The sequence below is a fragment of the Pteropus vampyrus genome, unplaced genomic scaffold, assembly GCF_000151845.1.
Source record: "Pteropus vampyrus isolate Shadow unplaced genomic scaffold, Pvam_2.0 Scaffold95, whole genome shotgun sequence".
NCBI classification, from domain to species: domain Eukaryota; kingdom Metazoa; phylum Chordata; class Mammalia; order Chiroptera; family Pteropodidae; genus Pteropus; species Pteropus vampyrus.
The window spans coordinates 4047833-4063225 of record NW_011888876.1 but is presented as its reverse complement, the minus strand read 5'-3'; the positions used below and the strand labels follow the sequence as shown (position 1 = coordinate 4063225).

General features: G+C 34.4%; 1 protein-coding gene across 5 annotated transcripts in view; it reads right to left on the bottom strand.

Moving 5' to 3' along the window:
- Positions 1–731: 731 nt before the first annotated feature.
- Positions 732–15393, bottom strand: part of SCAI (suppressor of cancer cell invasion) — a 115225-nt gene continuing 100563 nt past the window's right edge. For 4 of the 5 annotated variants that reach the window (XM_011364291.2, XM_011364293.2, XM_023533075.1 and 1 more), the window contains 4 exons: positions 10844–10916; positions 7537–7710; positions 7225–7325; positions 732–1595 (listed from right to left, as the gene is read on the bottom strand). In XM_011364291.2, the coding sequence (XP_011362593.1) occupies positions 1449–1595; positions 7225–7325; positions 7537–7710; positions 10844–10916 (495 nt within the window). In that variant the 3' untranslated portion in view covers positions 732–1448. Of the gene's footprint in view, positions 1596–7224; positions 7326–7536; positions 7711–9967; positions 10112–10843; positions 10917–15393 lie in introns of those variants that run through there. The other variant, XR_896104.2, reaches the window with a different exon arrangement.

Sequence of the window (15393 nt, the reverse complement as noted above, 5' to 3'; positions counted from 1 at the left end):
GAAAACAATAAAACAACATAAAGTTCCCCCAAACCCAGAACAATAACTTCAAGACCTCGGATGAAAAATAAACAAATTGGAACAGGTATATGAATAACTCAGACCCAAATAATTCTCTATGCCAGAAATGAAAACCAAGTCAAAAATATTACAGTAAAATTTCCCTAGGGACATAGGAAAGAGGCACCACAAGCAATCACCTCATTTCCCCTGGAACTGCCAGAGGTAGAATGTGAGCCTGTACAGAAAATTAGGTAGAAAGGCTTTTGATTCATAACTTTCTTGAATGCTGTGGAGTCAAAAGAAGGGGGGAAAAATCATAGCTAGTGCCTGTGAAATTATAAAAGGGATGACAGGGAAGAAAAACACAGAAATATTCATATTATACACTGAGTCCTATTAAAATAAAAACTTGTGCATGAATATAAAATATTAAATACAAGAAGTTTTAAAAAATCTTATTGCCAAAGTGTCAACGCAAAAGGAACTTCCATTTTAGGTTAAATAACTATTCAGTTTACCCCCCAACTAAAATTAGTAATATCTCTGACTCTGAAGTCTCATAAATTTCAACTAGGCAAAAAGATGCCAAACTCTGTACTGTATGCCATGGACTTCAACCTAGACAGTCTTTAAAGCTGATCTCATGAGTTAAGAGTTTAAAGAGAATTCCTACTGGAAACCGATAATCTGATTTTTTAAGAGAAATATTTAAAAGTTGTTCTTTTGAATTTCCAGCACTCAAAGGCTATAAAGAAAACAAAATATGTGAACATATCTCATAATAACACAGGACTCACACATTCCAAATGATATTTATCATCTCAAGACCCCAATTAAAGATTTAGTATTCCGATGCAAAATCAATCTTGAAACTCAGTTTCTGAAACTCTTACAGTATTTAAACGAATTAAATGATTTCAAGAACTGTCTTGATTATACTTCAAAGAATCACACATTTTCTACCTACTAACTTGGAATGAAAAGAAATATTATGGCAGGACTGTTCTTGACATTTGGTAGTCCATGCTGGCTAGTTTCATCTCTGTGAACACTTACATTTTCCAAATCCACACATGTAAAGTCCAAGTTTAAGAGTATGATTTTCCTCATTATACAAAAATAAATAATTTACTCTTCTCAGGGCGAGAATAGTGACTATTTGAGTGTAAGTTTAGATGTTGGAGGTAAGTATCCATACCTCGAAACCAAAAAAATAAAAATTCCAAGAGTAATTCAGTTTTTTAAAAGACCTGAAAGACTGTATTTTAAAACAGTTACCCTAAAAGTGTGAACAATTTTTTCAGTTTGTGTTTTTTAAAACGGTGGTCCTAAATTAAAAAATAAAACCTAAGTAACACCACTATGTGTCTGTCACCACATTAGAAAACTGCACCATTTAAAATCTGTGGCAAATGAAAAACTGTTTTGACAAGAGGATTTTTCTTTTAATAGTCATCTATGGTATTCTCAAAGAACACGTTTCGAACATCCAGAATGGATGCCAATTCCAAAATGTGCTTCTGGAGATGAGGGTTCTCCACCGTTTCATCCCTTGGCAGTTGTGGATATGATTCTGGATAATTTCGTGTTTCCTGATAGGTAAAGAAGAGAAAATATAAGTTTCATAGTTTAATGGAAAAAAAAGTGAAAAGCATTAATATTAGTTAACATAAACAATATTAAGGAATAACTCAATATGTATTTTTCTCTTTCATATGGTATGATTATTATTGGTAATATATTTGTTGAACATATGAAATTGCTGACATTTGACCATTTTGACCTTAGAAATGACAATTTCATATGATCCAACCTAATATATTAATTTTGTGAGTTAATTCACAAATATTTACTGGGGCCTATTATTTCTGGGAACTATGCTATATTCAGGAAACAATATAATTCCTACTCGATAAGAGGGGGAAATCCTAGCATATACAGAATTTCAACAACTATTTGTTAAATGAATGAATAAATAGATGTTGCAGTGTTAATTAAAACAAGAAAAAGATGTGAGAAGCACCGAAAAGGTCAAATTAATGGGCCTGGGAAATTAATTATAGAAGAAGGAGATGTCAAAGATAACTGAGATTTCTGTAAAGGATGCCTTGGGAGAAGGATTGGGAGCAACCGCGAAAAAGAGAAGTAAAAGAGGAAATAATTTGGAAATAGTATAAGTTTCGGGTTTTAGGAATATTTTATTTGAGGTAACAAGGTAATACCAATAGAACTGCTCCTCAACCAGAATTTGAAAATTTAGGGCTGTATCTCAGCAGACAGGTTTGAACACTGATATCATCTGCATGAATATTAAAGCCATGAAGATGGATGAGATTTCTAAGAATATTAGCAAGGATTTAAAAAAAAAAAAAAGTTCCTAAAAAAGGGAGATGAAAGTTCAAAACAAGACAGAGAAACAGAAAAGGGATAATAGAAAAACAAATTTTATAATACATGGAAGCAAAAGAAAGAGACAATTTCAAGAATGAGGTAATTCTCATTTGGAAATTATTCTTCATTTGATAATTTCTGCAGACTATAATTTGTCATACATTTAAAATATCTTGAAGAAATAAGTTACTACTTTTCTAATTTTTTCCTATTTTTAACAAAACAGTTCATATATTCAAATTTCATTTCCATCTTATTCCTGTAGTCCTCACTCATTGCACATTACAAAGAGCAAATTTTTGTTTTACCACACTAAATATTGTGACAAAAATGAAACATTCAAAAACCCTAAAAAAGAGAAAAAAATAAGAACTACCAAGGACTACTGTAGGTTCTCCTGAAGTGGAGAATATCTGTTTAAACAGGCAACAAATGAAAGAGACCCTAGAAGAATCGTGCTTCTTAGTATTAGGCTGAAAGGAGCTTACATCTTTATGCTACTAACTCTAGTCTAAATCCGCCCCCAACCTCCCAAAAAATAGCTTAAAAACAAGCCATAGAAAGGTCAAAAAGATCTGCAAGTAATTTCACTCCGGCCAGAACAAAGTCTAAAACTCTTTAAAGAAAGGCAACAAATTCCAGAATTCAACATCATAAAATTTACAACATCCTCAGGATAACAGAAAATTACTAGAAGTACAAAGAATTAGGAACATAAGGTCCATAACCAGTAGGAAAAACAATAAAAACGAACCTATAAATGACAGAGAATATAGTATTGGCAGATAAGGACTTTAGCTATTATATATACATTCGAGGGCACAACAAAAACATAAATATAATGAGAGAAATGCAAAATATTAAAAGAACCAAACAGAACTTCTAGAGAAGAGAAAAAAGTAACCCCTGAAACAAACAACTAAATGGACAGGAGTAACAGCATATTAGACATTGCAGAAGAAAACATCAGTGAACTTGAAGACACAGAAATAGAAACTGAAACAGAGAGAAAAGACTTAAAAATGAAGAGCAGATCAGTGACCTTTAGGACAATATTAGCTTGTCTAACATATATGTAAATGATGTCCCAGAAAAAGAGAAAAGGGAGAGAAAAGAAAAAATATTTGAAGAAATAATGGCAGAAAATATTCTTTAAAACTATAACTCACAGATCCAAGATTCTCAATGAATCCCAAGCAGGAAAAACACAACAAAGAAAACCATATCAAGGTACATCACAACCAAATTAGAGGAAACCAATATAAATAAATATCATAATCATTCATAATATCAGATGCAAAAATCCATAATGAAATATTAGCAAAATGAATCCAGTAATGCAAAAGGATAATACATGACTACAAAATGCATTTAATCTGGGTATATGAGGTTGATTTACTACTAGAAGATCAATCAATGCTATTCATCATGTTAGAATTAATATATATCAGATTAATGCATAAAAAAATAATTTACAACCTCCCATACCCATTCCTGATATAAACTCTCAGATTAGCAATAGAAGAGAGCTCAGTCAACCCGGAAAAGGGCATCTATGACAAACCAACTATTAACATTCTAATTTATGGTAAAAGACCAAATATGTTCCCCCTAAAACCAGGAATAAGGCAAGGATATCCATTCTCACTACTTCTATTCAACATTTTACTGGAAGACCTAGTCCTGAAATAAAGCACATACAAAAACCTAAATAAAATAAAATGCATACAGATCGGAAAGAAGGAAATAGAATTGTTTTTGTTTGAAGATGCTATGATCCTGTGCATAAAAAAACTTAAGGAATGTATTAAAAAAGCTAACAGAATACTTCAATTTAGCAACACTGCAGGATACAAGGTCAATTTAAAAGCAGCAGTATTTCTATTTATCAGCAAAAGATAATTGGAAAAAGAAATTAAAAAAATACATCCCCAAACTTGAAATACTTTGAAATTTAATGACACATGTACGACCTGTATGATGAGAACCATACGATATTGCTGAAACTAAAAAAGACCTAAATAATTAATTGATTAGAAGACAATATTATTAAAATACAGCACTCCACAGAATGATTACATAGATTAAATGCAATCCTAATCAAGACTGAAGTTGATGCTAAAATTCACATAGATATGCAAAAGACCTAGAACAATCGAAACACTTAAAAATTTTACGGGTGAAGATTCATACTATAAGATGGCAAGACTTAATTTAAAGCTACAATAATCAAGGTACTAGTGTACTGGAGGAAAATGCTATTGGTCAATGAAACAGAATTTGGAGCTCAGAAATATCCCTGTACATATATGGTTGACTGATTTTCAAAAAAATAACAAAAATAATTCAAGGAGAAAAGAATAATCTTTTTGACAAATGATACTAGGACAATTTCATATCAATATTAAAAAAAACCCCTTTAAACTTTAACTTACCATGGAAAACAAAAATTAACTCAAAATACATCACAGACCTAAATATAAAACCTAAAACTATAAAACTCCTATATGAAAACAAAAGAAAATCTTTGTCACTTCAGGACAGGCAAACATTTTGTAGATAAAACATACAACAACAAAAAAAATTGATTAGTTGAAAATTCATCAAAAATTTAAGTTTAGTCTTCAAAAGCCTCTGTTAAGAAAACAAAAAGGCAAGCCACAGAATGGGATAATATATAGCTAATAAGCATGGGAAAAGATGTCCAATATCATTATTCACCAGTGAAATGCAAATTAAAACTACAATGAGAAAGCATTATAAATCCACCAGAAAGGTTATAAGACTGACAAAGCCATGTGTTGACAAGGATGTAGAGAAACTCTCACCATGCTGTTGCTGGTACAACTACTTTGAATAAAGAGTCTGGCGGTTTCTTATAAAACTAAACACATGCCTATCCAATGACCAAGAAACTTCAAAACATAAGTCTGTGCAAATACTTGTGCAAGAATGTTGATAGCTGCTTTATTTATAACAGTCAAAAATTTTAAACTGTCAAGGTTCAAAAATGTTAAACTGCCATTGTCTGGTATATTCAGACAATGGAATACTACTCGTTAATAAAAAGGAATGAGCTACTTATACATGAAATAACATGGGATGAATCTCAAGAACAATATGCTTGGTCGAAAAAGGTTTACACTGTAACCCAAGTTCATGAATAGGTGAAACTAATCTGTAGTGAAAAATAATAAAAAGAGAGTTGTTCTGGGGTAATAGGTAGTAGATTGAAAAATGGTATAAAGAGAATTTTCCGTAATGATGCTATGTTGTATCACGTGATTGGGGTTTGAGTTACACAGGTATATGTATTTATCAAAAGTCATCTAATGGTATACTTTAGTTTTGTGCATTTTATTGTATGTAAATTTTATATTAAGAATGAATTACATATATAGACATAAAAATTCCAGTTATTTATATGAATAATTAAGTGTTGAGGGGTAAAGTCTACTGAAGTCCACAATTTACTTCAAAATTTACTCAAAAATGAAATAACCTGACGAATGGAAAGTGGGATGGATAAATGGAAAAATATGTGAAAAAGTAAATATACCAAAATGTTAACTATAGAAATTAGCTAGTATGAATACAGGTATTCGCTGTACAATTCTTTAATATTTTAAAATTATAATAGTAAAATGGGAGAAAATAACAAATTTTAAGACCAAAAGTTGCAAGAGATTTTTAAAAAATGTTTAGGCCTATTTGAAAAAGATCTAATTATTACTTATAAAAGTGAAAAATATAATGGCTATAATTTTTAAAACCTCAATGAACAGTGTTATGTAGCTACTTGCACATACAGAAACTACCTAGAGCAAAACAAAAGACTTGAACACACTCTTCACAAAGAAGAACAAAGAACAACATATATGAACCTCAACAGTAACCCCAGAAACAAAAATAAAATCCACAACAAATTACTACTTCACACCCACCTGACTCACATGGAATATAAAATATGACTGCAACAAATGTTGGCACGGATGAGAGCAATAGCAACTCTTACATACTGCTGGTGCCGGTGTAAATTGATACAACCACTTTGCAAAATGTTTGGCATTACTCAGTAAAGTTAAATATGCCTACATCATCTGACCTCGCATTCCACTATGAGGTATTCTTTTTTCCCTCCAACAAACACATTTCATCCAAATATGGCAAGTGCTGAGTCACAGGTAGTTCACGATAGAATTCTCTGATGAGATCTAGAATTGCCTAATCTTTTCCCCAAAGGGTTATATATGTGGACCAGGAAACTGATAGAAGACTTCACCGTGGCATTGTTTATAATACTAAAAAACTGAAAATGCCTCCAATGTCCATTATCAGTAGAAGAGATGAATAATTCGCGATATATCGTCAAACAATGGAATCCTGTGTAGCAGTGAAAATGAATGAATGAAAGCTTTTGTCAGTCTTCAACATGGCTCAATCTCAGGAATATAACAGTGAGTGAAAAGAAGGAAGTTGTAGAAGAATACATGCCATATGGACCTATCAACATGTTGTGTAGGAATACAAATACATGTGGCAAAACTTTAAAGAAAAGTGAATAATAATTATAAAAAATCGAGATTTTAGTTTCACTTGAGAGGGAGATAGGATCAGGGAGGACACACAGAGGGGACGCAAAGAAAATGAAAATGTTCTATTTCTTAAATTGGGTGACAGGTACTCAGATATGCCTTACATTGTTCATCTTTATACCTTACCTATTAATTTGTGATTATTTTGGATCTATTCAAACTTTATTTAATACAGGTAAAATACAACATAAGATTCTTAAATACCAAAAATGGTAAAACTGGTCTCTTTGCCTACCCGAAAAATCTTGTGCATCCTCATGGTGGCTGAGCAAAAGACAAATCTTGTGAGAAGCAAGCGAAGAAATTCATCTCCAAAAAACTGGAGGAATGCCTGATCTGCAGAGAGGAGAAAGGCGACGGTAAAAGGAGGCTTAAATGGAAAACACATTTCAAAGGAGAAGAAAAGTTCAGGAAAACCTTCTCAACTTTCCTGCCTTCAACAAATACCTTTAAAAATTCAAACAATTCAAACAATTTCGACAACTTAAAACACTTTAAAACCATTACAGTACGTTCTGTTAAGTGTGCAGTTAGATTAGTAGGGTACCTATTGAACGTGAATGGGTCAGTAGCTGGGCAATATCGCGGTTGATTTTTCGAAGATATTCTTGACACTTTTCCCATAGGCCTCTACGCATGCTTGACAATCCAGAGACAAATAGGAAGGCCATTAGAGGATTGTTCAAAAAGAGAGTGAAGAGGCTACCTCGTTGAGATTGATCTGTAATAACAAACATGTTATATATATATAAACGACAGTTTTGTAAAAGATAAGAGATGCATTTGAGGAACATTTTAACATACTGATAATGTATAAAATTAAAGCTATATCATTAAATCATAATTCAACAAAGCAGATTCTGCATGGGACTACAAAAATATATCCCAGGTACACTGCTTTCTGCTGAACAAACCATAGAGCCGAGTAACCTTAAGAGAAATGGAAAATGAACATATTTCCTTTGCCTGCCCCTCCCCCACTCCAACGAACACGTTTCATCCGAATACGGCCAGGGCTGGATCCCAGGCAGGTCATGAGAAATCTCTGATGAGGGCTAGAATCACCAACCTTTCCCACTCTCTTCAGTTAGTTGCTCTTTCTCTGCCCATCTCTTAAACATGAGTATTTTCTCTTTGCCCTATCCACTGCTAATCTCATTTATTCTCATAATTTCAGTTATCATTTCTATGCCTATTGATTCCCGATTCTCTATCGACAGCCTAGATGGAGCCCCTTAAGTCTAGAACTTAAAATGTGACTGGTCCAAGTCCAAATTGAGACACACTGTGAAGTGTGAAAAATACACGGGGTCAAAGCCTCGGTACAAAAAACACATACTGCTAACGTTAATTTCACCAGTTTCTTTCTACTTTTTTTTAATGTGGCTATTGGAAAACTTAAAATTATATTTGTGACTTCCATTATATTTCCATCAGACAGATTTGCTCTAGACTACTAAATTAAACCTAACTCTCAAAGGTAACTTTAAACACAACATGTCAAAAACTGAAAATAACTTTCCCCCCTTTTATATAAATCTACTTCTTATCCAGTATCGTTATTTCCATCAACACCACGGCCAGCACCCTGGAAGGCCATTCTTGCCTCCTTCCTCTCTGTATTTCCTCACCATCACCAAGTCCATCACCAAGTCCTGTTGGTTCTCTGGGCTTAGTATCTTTTGAAGCCAGTTAACCAGCCAGTGTTTTCATTACAACCACCACAATCTCCCTGTTTCCATCAATGTTACTGTCCAATGCACTTCACACAAGGTTAACTGAATGCTCTCTCTTGTTACTGTTCTGTTTAAAATTATTTGATGGTACCCACTTGTCCCCCATTTAAATCTCTTAACCAATCACAAAAGGCTTTTCTTAACTTAATCACACAATCCCAACTCTACCCTTTAACTAGCAGAAAATACTCTGATTTTTGTAAACGTTCCACAAACTCTCTCTTCTCAGAGCTCTTATCTCGGGGCTCACACACTATTTCTCTGCTAGAATACCCGTTTTCAATCATTCCCCATCCCCGTCTAATCTACATATCCTTCAAGTCCACTCTAGACATCATTTTATCCACTCTTCTCATTCTCAAGGGCTGGTTAGGACGTCCTCTTGAGTATCAAGTGTGCTTCTCGCCTACGAGACACTAATAGCACCTACGGTACTTGTATGCTAGGTTGTCTGTATCTTCTAGACAACTGCCTCTGTGAGAAACATAAATGTGCTTGTCTGGTCAGAGTGTTACAGATGCCTAGCCCTGTACCCGATAAATAAATGTTAATGTTCAATGAAGTAGAGAAAACTGTAGACTTTAGAGATCAGAGGTACAGGAACCTAATTTGACATTCCAAATACTTAGGTATCTGCTAGTTTTGTTCCCAGAAGGGGTACAGTTAAAGGATCAGAGGTCTAAGCTTTAAAGCACAAAAGATCGGATATTAGACTAAAAAATATTAAGGGCGTATATTATACCTAAGCATATTAGTAGTAATGATAGTTGGGATGTATTGAATACTTATTATACACCCAGAGTTATTTTATGAAGTAGGAACAATTATCTCCATTTGACAGGAAAATAACTGAGGCACAGAATTGTTAAGTAACTTCCCAAGGTCACACAGCCTCATAAGCGGTTGAGATGGGATTCAAATTCAATCGGTTCGCCCCCAGAGTCTATGTTTTTACCCTATACACAATAAAGCCTTTCAGAGCAAATATTCTTGGTATCAGCCCATTAGACCATGCAATTTTAAATAAAACTGCCTCTCGACAGGACGAATTGATAGCATGAAGAACCGAAAGGGGTCACATTTCTCCAGGAATGATATGTATCAGGTTAGGTTAACAAAGTCCTCACAGCAGGAGAATTTTACCGTTGTTTGAAGGTAAGTTCTATCCCTTAGTAAGTTGACTTTTGGATACATGAACTTAATACTTTTACATGTTTTTCCCTGTTAAATAGTAGAACTTACCTTAAAACAACGGTGAAAAAGTCTCCAGCTTCTCTCAGGCATTCAAATGCTGACCATCACTTCCTGTGTCAAACTATGTCAGCAGACAGACTTCTGGCTGGGAAGTAGCAGTAAAATGCCATCTCCCACAGAGAGACATCAGCACTATTCACGGTCAGGGAGATAGTGAGACAGTGACAAGTACTGCTAAAACAGGGTTAAGGTTCGTTTAGTATTTTACCTAGCTTGATGACTGGGAGTTAGAAACAGATTTTGTGTTGCCGATTAAAGACAAATTATTAACGACAAAAGGTCTTCCATTTCTCATTCATCTGAGAAACAGCAAAAACGCTGACCTGTCTCTCTGGCGCACTGAGAAGAGGTTCTTTTATTTAAAAAATACGGCAAGGTAAAAACGTGAAAAAAAGAAACCCTTTAAGTTGTGCCAGTTAGGGTGCCCTAACTCTCGGGTGTAAGCTGAGAGGTTTTCTGGACCAGAAATCTTAAGTCTTAAAATATGCCTAAAATACGTAGCCAGAGATGCAAGAAATCATCATGCCAGATGGATGAGGACAAGCTCACCAAAACAAACAGCTGCAAAACAAATTTAAACTTCACAAATCACGAATTCCCCAAGAGCAAGGGACCAAAACCACCCCTTTCTCGGGAATGCTTTACCATTTCTTTGAGAATCATCTCAAGGCCTAAGGGTAGCACATTAAAGGAGTCTGGTGGTTGGCAAGGCTTCTGGTTTGGTTTCAGATTGACACCTGCCCCATGAAACACTATAAATCTACATGTTATCATTATGGGTGGGGGAGACAAAGATCGGCATTATTCAAAATGTACAGTGTTTACTTGCAACCTATGGAGATAAGAGGTAATGACAGAACATACCTTGTAAAGCTTTTGGATATGCTGTAGGAGAAAGCAAGCAGACTAGTGGCTGTCCAAATAAGTTTGTGAAATTCTGTAATATATAAGAATTCGAAACGTTCATTAAAGGTTTGACCAAAGAGAGTAATTTTCCAAAGCACATCATTAGTGTATAGATTGGGCCCTTTGACTCACAGCAGCTGCAGAAACATCAGCAACAGCTGAAGAGACTGCCATTCATGCATAACTACCATGCATAATAGGCTGTCTTAAAATAGTGACATTTACTAAATGACTATTGATTTTTAAAATAAAGGCATAGATATGGTCACAGTGTGACCGGGAGAGGTCATCTGGCTGTCTACCAAAAGGCCACCTATTGGGCAACATACACTAGCGAAAGTATATTCACAAGGGTGAATTTTCCAAGATCTTGATCTGGTCTCAGCCTCACAGGCTTTAAAGTCCGACTTACTGGTCTGGGAAGATCGTGCCCATCTCTCAGTGTGAATCAGAGTAACTGCTCACGCAGAATGACATATAAAAACAGAATATCAATGTGTTAACTTACAGAGAGAATTAATCTGACACTCAAACTAGAATATTCTTTGTAGCATTAGGGATATCTTTCCCTAAGGGCAGATCTACATGGAAAGTAAAAGTATAAACTGGTAAAACTCCTAAAAATAAACTTAAAAAGAAGCGTAAAGGACATAAACAGCCAAAAACCACTCCTGAATCATAAAAAATAAGCCTAGAACAAATGAAAAGACATACTAAGTTCTTAGAGAGGAACCCATTCTAAAGATGTCATTATACTAATTTATTAAAATTAAAAACAACCTCAATAAAAACAGCCACAGATTTTTTTTCTGCAACTGAAAAAAAAAAAAAATTCTTAAGTTCATATGGAAAAAGTAGATTAGCCAGGAAACCTCTAAAAAAGGAGAGCGAAGAGGGGGAACATGACTCATGAAATATTAAAACATACTTTAAGCCTGGCATAAGAGTAGACAGAAGACCAACGGAAGAGAATAACGTGTCCAGAATTAGACCTGAAAACAGATAGGACTTGCGTATATATGAGAAAAGTGACAGTTCAAATTGGTGGAAAAACTGGATAGACGTGTAGAAAAAAAGGTGGTTCCATACTTCACACCATGCACTAGGAAAAATTCCAAATATATCAAAGATTTAAATGTAAAAAATTAAACAATAAAAGTGCTGAAAGAAAATATAAGAAAATAAGGATTATTTTTGTAAGCTAAAAGATTTTCCTAACTATTAAGATAAAAATATAAACATCAAAATCTTGGGCATAGCAAAATATAGCATAAACTAAATCAAAAGCCAAATGATGAACACTGGGGGATATATCTACAATTCCTATTACAAAGGATTAATCACCTTAATATAGAAAGAGCTTCTCAAATCCATAAGAAAAAGACTGCTGACCCAATAGAAAAATGAGTAAAAGAGAACAGAGAATTCATAGAAAAGAGAATACAAGTGGTTCAAATACATGAAAAGATGTTCAACCTTATTGATAATAATAAAATCAAAACTACACTAAATTATCACTTTTTAGCCTATTAGTTTAGTAAAGTTTCTAAATTTGAGAATATACACTATTGGCAAAATCATGGGGAAACAAACACATGTAGATGGGTAGGAATATAACTTAGTATAAATTTTTTAGAAGACAATTTGGCAGTATCTATTAAATTCAAATGCATATTCCATTAACACGGCAATTTCACAGCTGGGAACGTAACCTACTGACGTACTCTTAAAACCTGTTAAATAACACAAGGCCTAAGTTATTCCTTGCAGCATCGTTAGTAATAGTAAAGGACTAGAAGCAGTCGATGACCAGAAGTAAGAGACTGGTAGAATAAATTATGGCACAACCATATAATGGAATACTACACAGCTATAAAAAAGAACCAAGTTCTTTATGAACGAATATGGATAGATCTCCAACACGTCTTAGTAGTGAAAAAAGATACAGAACAGTTGTGTATAGCATGGTACTGGCACTTATAAAGCAAAGAAGACTAAAGACTATGTACTAGTTTTGGCTTTTATGTGCATTTAAAATTTTTTTCTAGAAAGATAAATAAGAAACAGACAACAGCGATTACCTACAGGGAGAGATAGTAATTGAGTGAACTGGGACTGAGAGGGAGAAAGATTTATGATAACGCGTTTTGATTTTGTGAACATAATACCAATACAAAGAAAATTAAATAATTAAAATAAATTAGAAATTGCTTGTAATGAAAACAAAGGGAGCCAGCTGAATGACATTAAGGGTCATTCTTCAGGTAAGGCGGCTTGGGCACTCTTCCACACCGCAGAGATGGCCTTCTGGGTCGATGGCGGCCATGACGCTCTCGCTCTTGGATAGTGCTAAAAAGAACACCGCTGTTCTCTTAATTTTTTTTTTTAAATACTGTGTAAAAAAAGTTAGCGTAACAAGCCTGACTGCTATCCTTTGAAAGGCCTGCTTACAAGGGTGGCCCTTGGCTGGCTTCTGGGAACTTAAATTTGGGCTAGTCCCCACCATTAGCAGAACTGATAACAGTGGCTCGCTTTCCTCAGACCGTGCACACGAGATGGTTTATGCTGAACGCCTGCTTTCCTCCTGGGAGAATGGCATTTTGATATGTGCCAGGCACAGGGTGCCTACATGATCAGTCCCCAGGAAACACGCTAGGCACTGAGTCCCCGGTGAGCTTCCCTGGTGGACATGTCACCGGGGTTGTCTCCTTGTTGCTGGGGGGTTAAGTACGTCCTGTGTGACTTCCCCCAGAGAGGACTCTTGGAAGTTTGCACTTGCTTTTCCCTGGACTTCATCCCGTGTGCCTTTTTCCTTTGCTGATTTTGTTCTGTGTCCTTTTCCTGTACTCGATCTTAGTGGTGAGTATGACTCTATGCTTAGATCTGTGAGTCCTCCTAGTGAACCCCTGAACCTGGGGGTGATCTTGGGGACCCCCAACTCCCTTCTATTAGCTTATATTTAAATTTTACATCTAGGAAATAGTTTCTTTAAGGATGCTTCATGTCACTGTTTTAACTCATTTAGTGATTAATTTTATAGTTTAACTACCATAGATTAATCTTATTTTCTTTATTTGCAAGTTTTGGGGATTATCATGTAATTGCTCCCATATGTAGATTATATGAATTCGGTGTTACTATATGTAAGAAAAATTATGGCAATTGTATGTAAATGGAATATATATTGAAGAAATTTTAACTTGTTATTGCTCATACTTGATTGCTATTGATTTTTGTATAGTCATCCCATATCTACTTCATTGAATTTGTATTCATATTAATAGTCTTTCCGCAATTCCTTTGGATTTTCTAAATGTGAAATCATATCTATAATTAATGACTTTTCTTTCTTTCCAGTATTTATACCTTTTACTAGTCTGAATAGCATTTTTTATTATTTCGGGAACATTACAAAATTCTGGTCAGGACTAAAACAACATTAATCACAATGATAATGAAGGCATTCTCTTTTTCTTGCTCATTTTAATTAAGAATATTTTAAAATGTTTCTCACTCTAAGTATAGAGTTGGCTATTTAATATAGAAGTTCTTCATCATATGCTAATTTTTTTTCCTCATTAAGAACAGGTACTAAATGTTATTAGATTCTACAAAATGACTGTTGAGAAACGCATGTGATTTTTCTTATTTATCCTATTGACATAGTATACAATACTAATTTATTTTCATATACTTAACCTTCATGCATAATTCAGAAAAACTCTTTTGGTATATTATTCTATTAACAGGTCTATTTACCAGTATTTTATCAAATGTTTTCTAATCCATAATGATAAACTAATCTGAGGTGGCGTTTTCTTTATGCTCTTTTTATCTTGAAATAGTGTTATCACAATAATTCTTATCACTTACTGAGTGCTAACTACTTTCCAAGGACTATCCCAGGCTGCTTAGATCCTACCTGCCCTGTAATCTTAACAATCTTGTAAAATCAGTGTTGCCGACCTATCTTACAGAGAAGGAAAGAGGCTTAGAAAAGGCCAAGCACATTTTCAAGGTCATATGAGTCTTGTGGTCAAATTGCTATAGGATGGCTTGGACAGTCCAATCTTTTTCATTGCTCTGGAATTGTGTATTTGATCCTAAAAGTTTAAAAATATTTTTGGTGAACTCAAAAGGACTAGAACCTTTTCTGTGGGAAAGAGGAGATTAACCATGATCACGTTCCTCTATTTCATATCCTGTCACTGGACTTTTCAGACTTCCTCTTATGGCCATTAGATTTTCTCTTCCAGGAATTATCTGAGACTTTAAACAGTCTTACAACTTTAAAACAGTACACATGTCTTTTTTAAAGATCTTTTTTCTTCAACAAATACTCATCAAACCTATGGACTAGACACTGTTCTAGGTGCTAGGAATACAGCAGTAAACAGAATAGATTAAAAAAAAAAAAACCCTGTCTTCCTGGAGCTGACATTTAGATGAGGGTGGAGGTGGCAGATAGAGACCCACAGTAAAAAAAAAAAAGACGTTAAAAGAAGTAA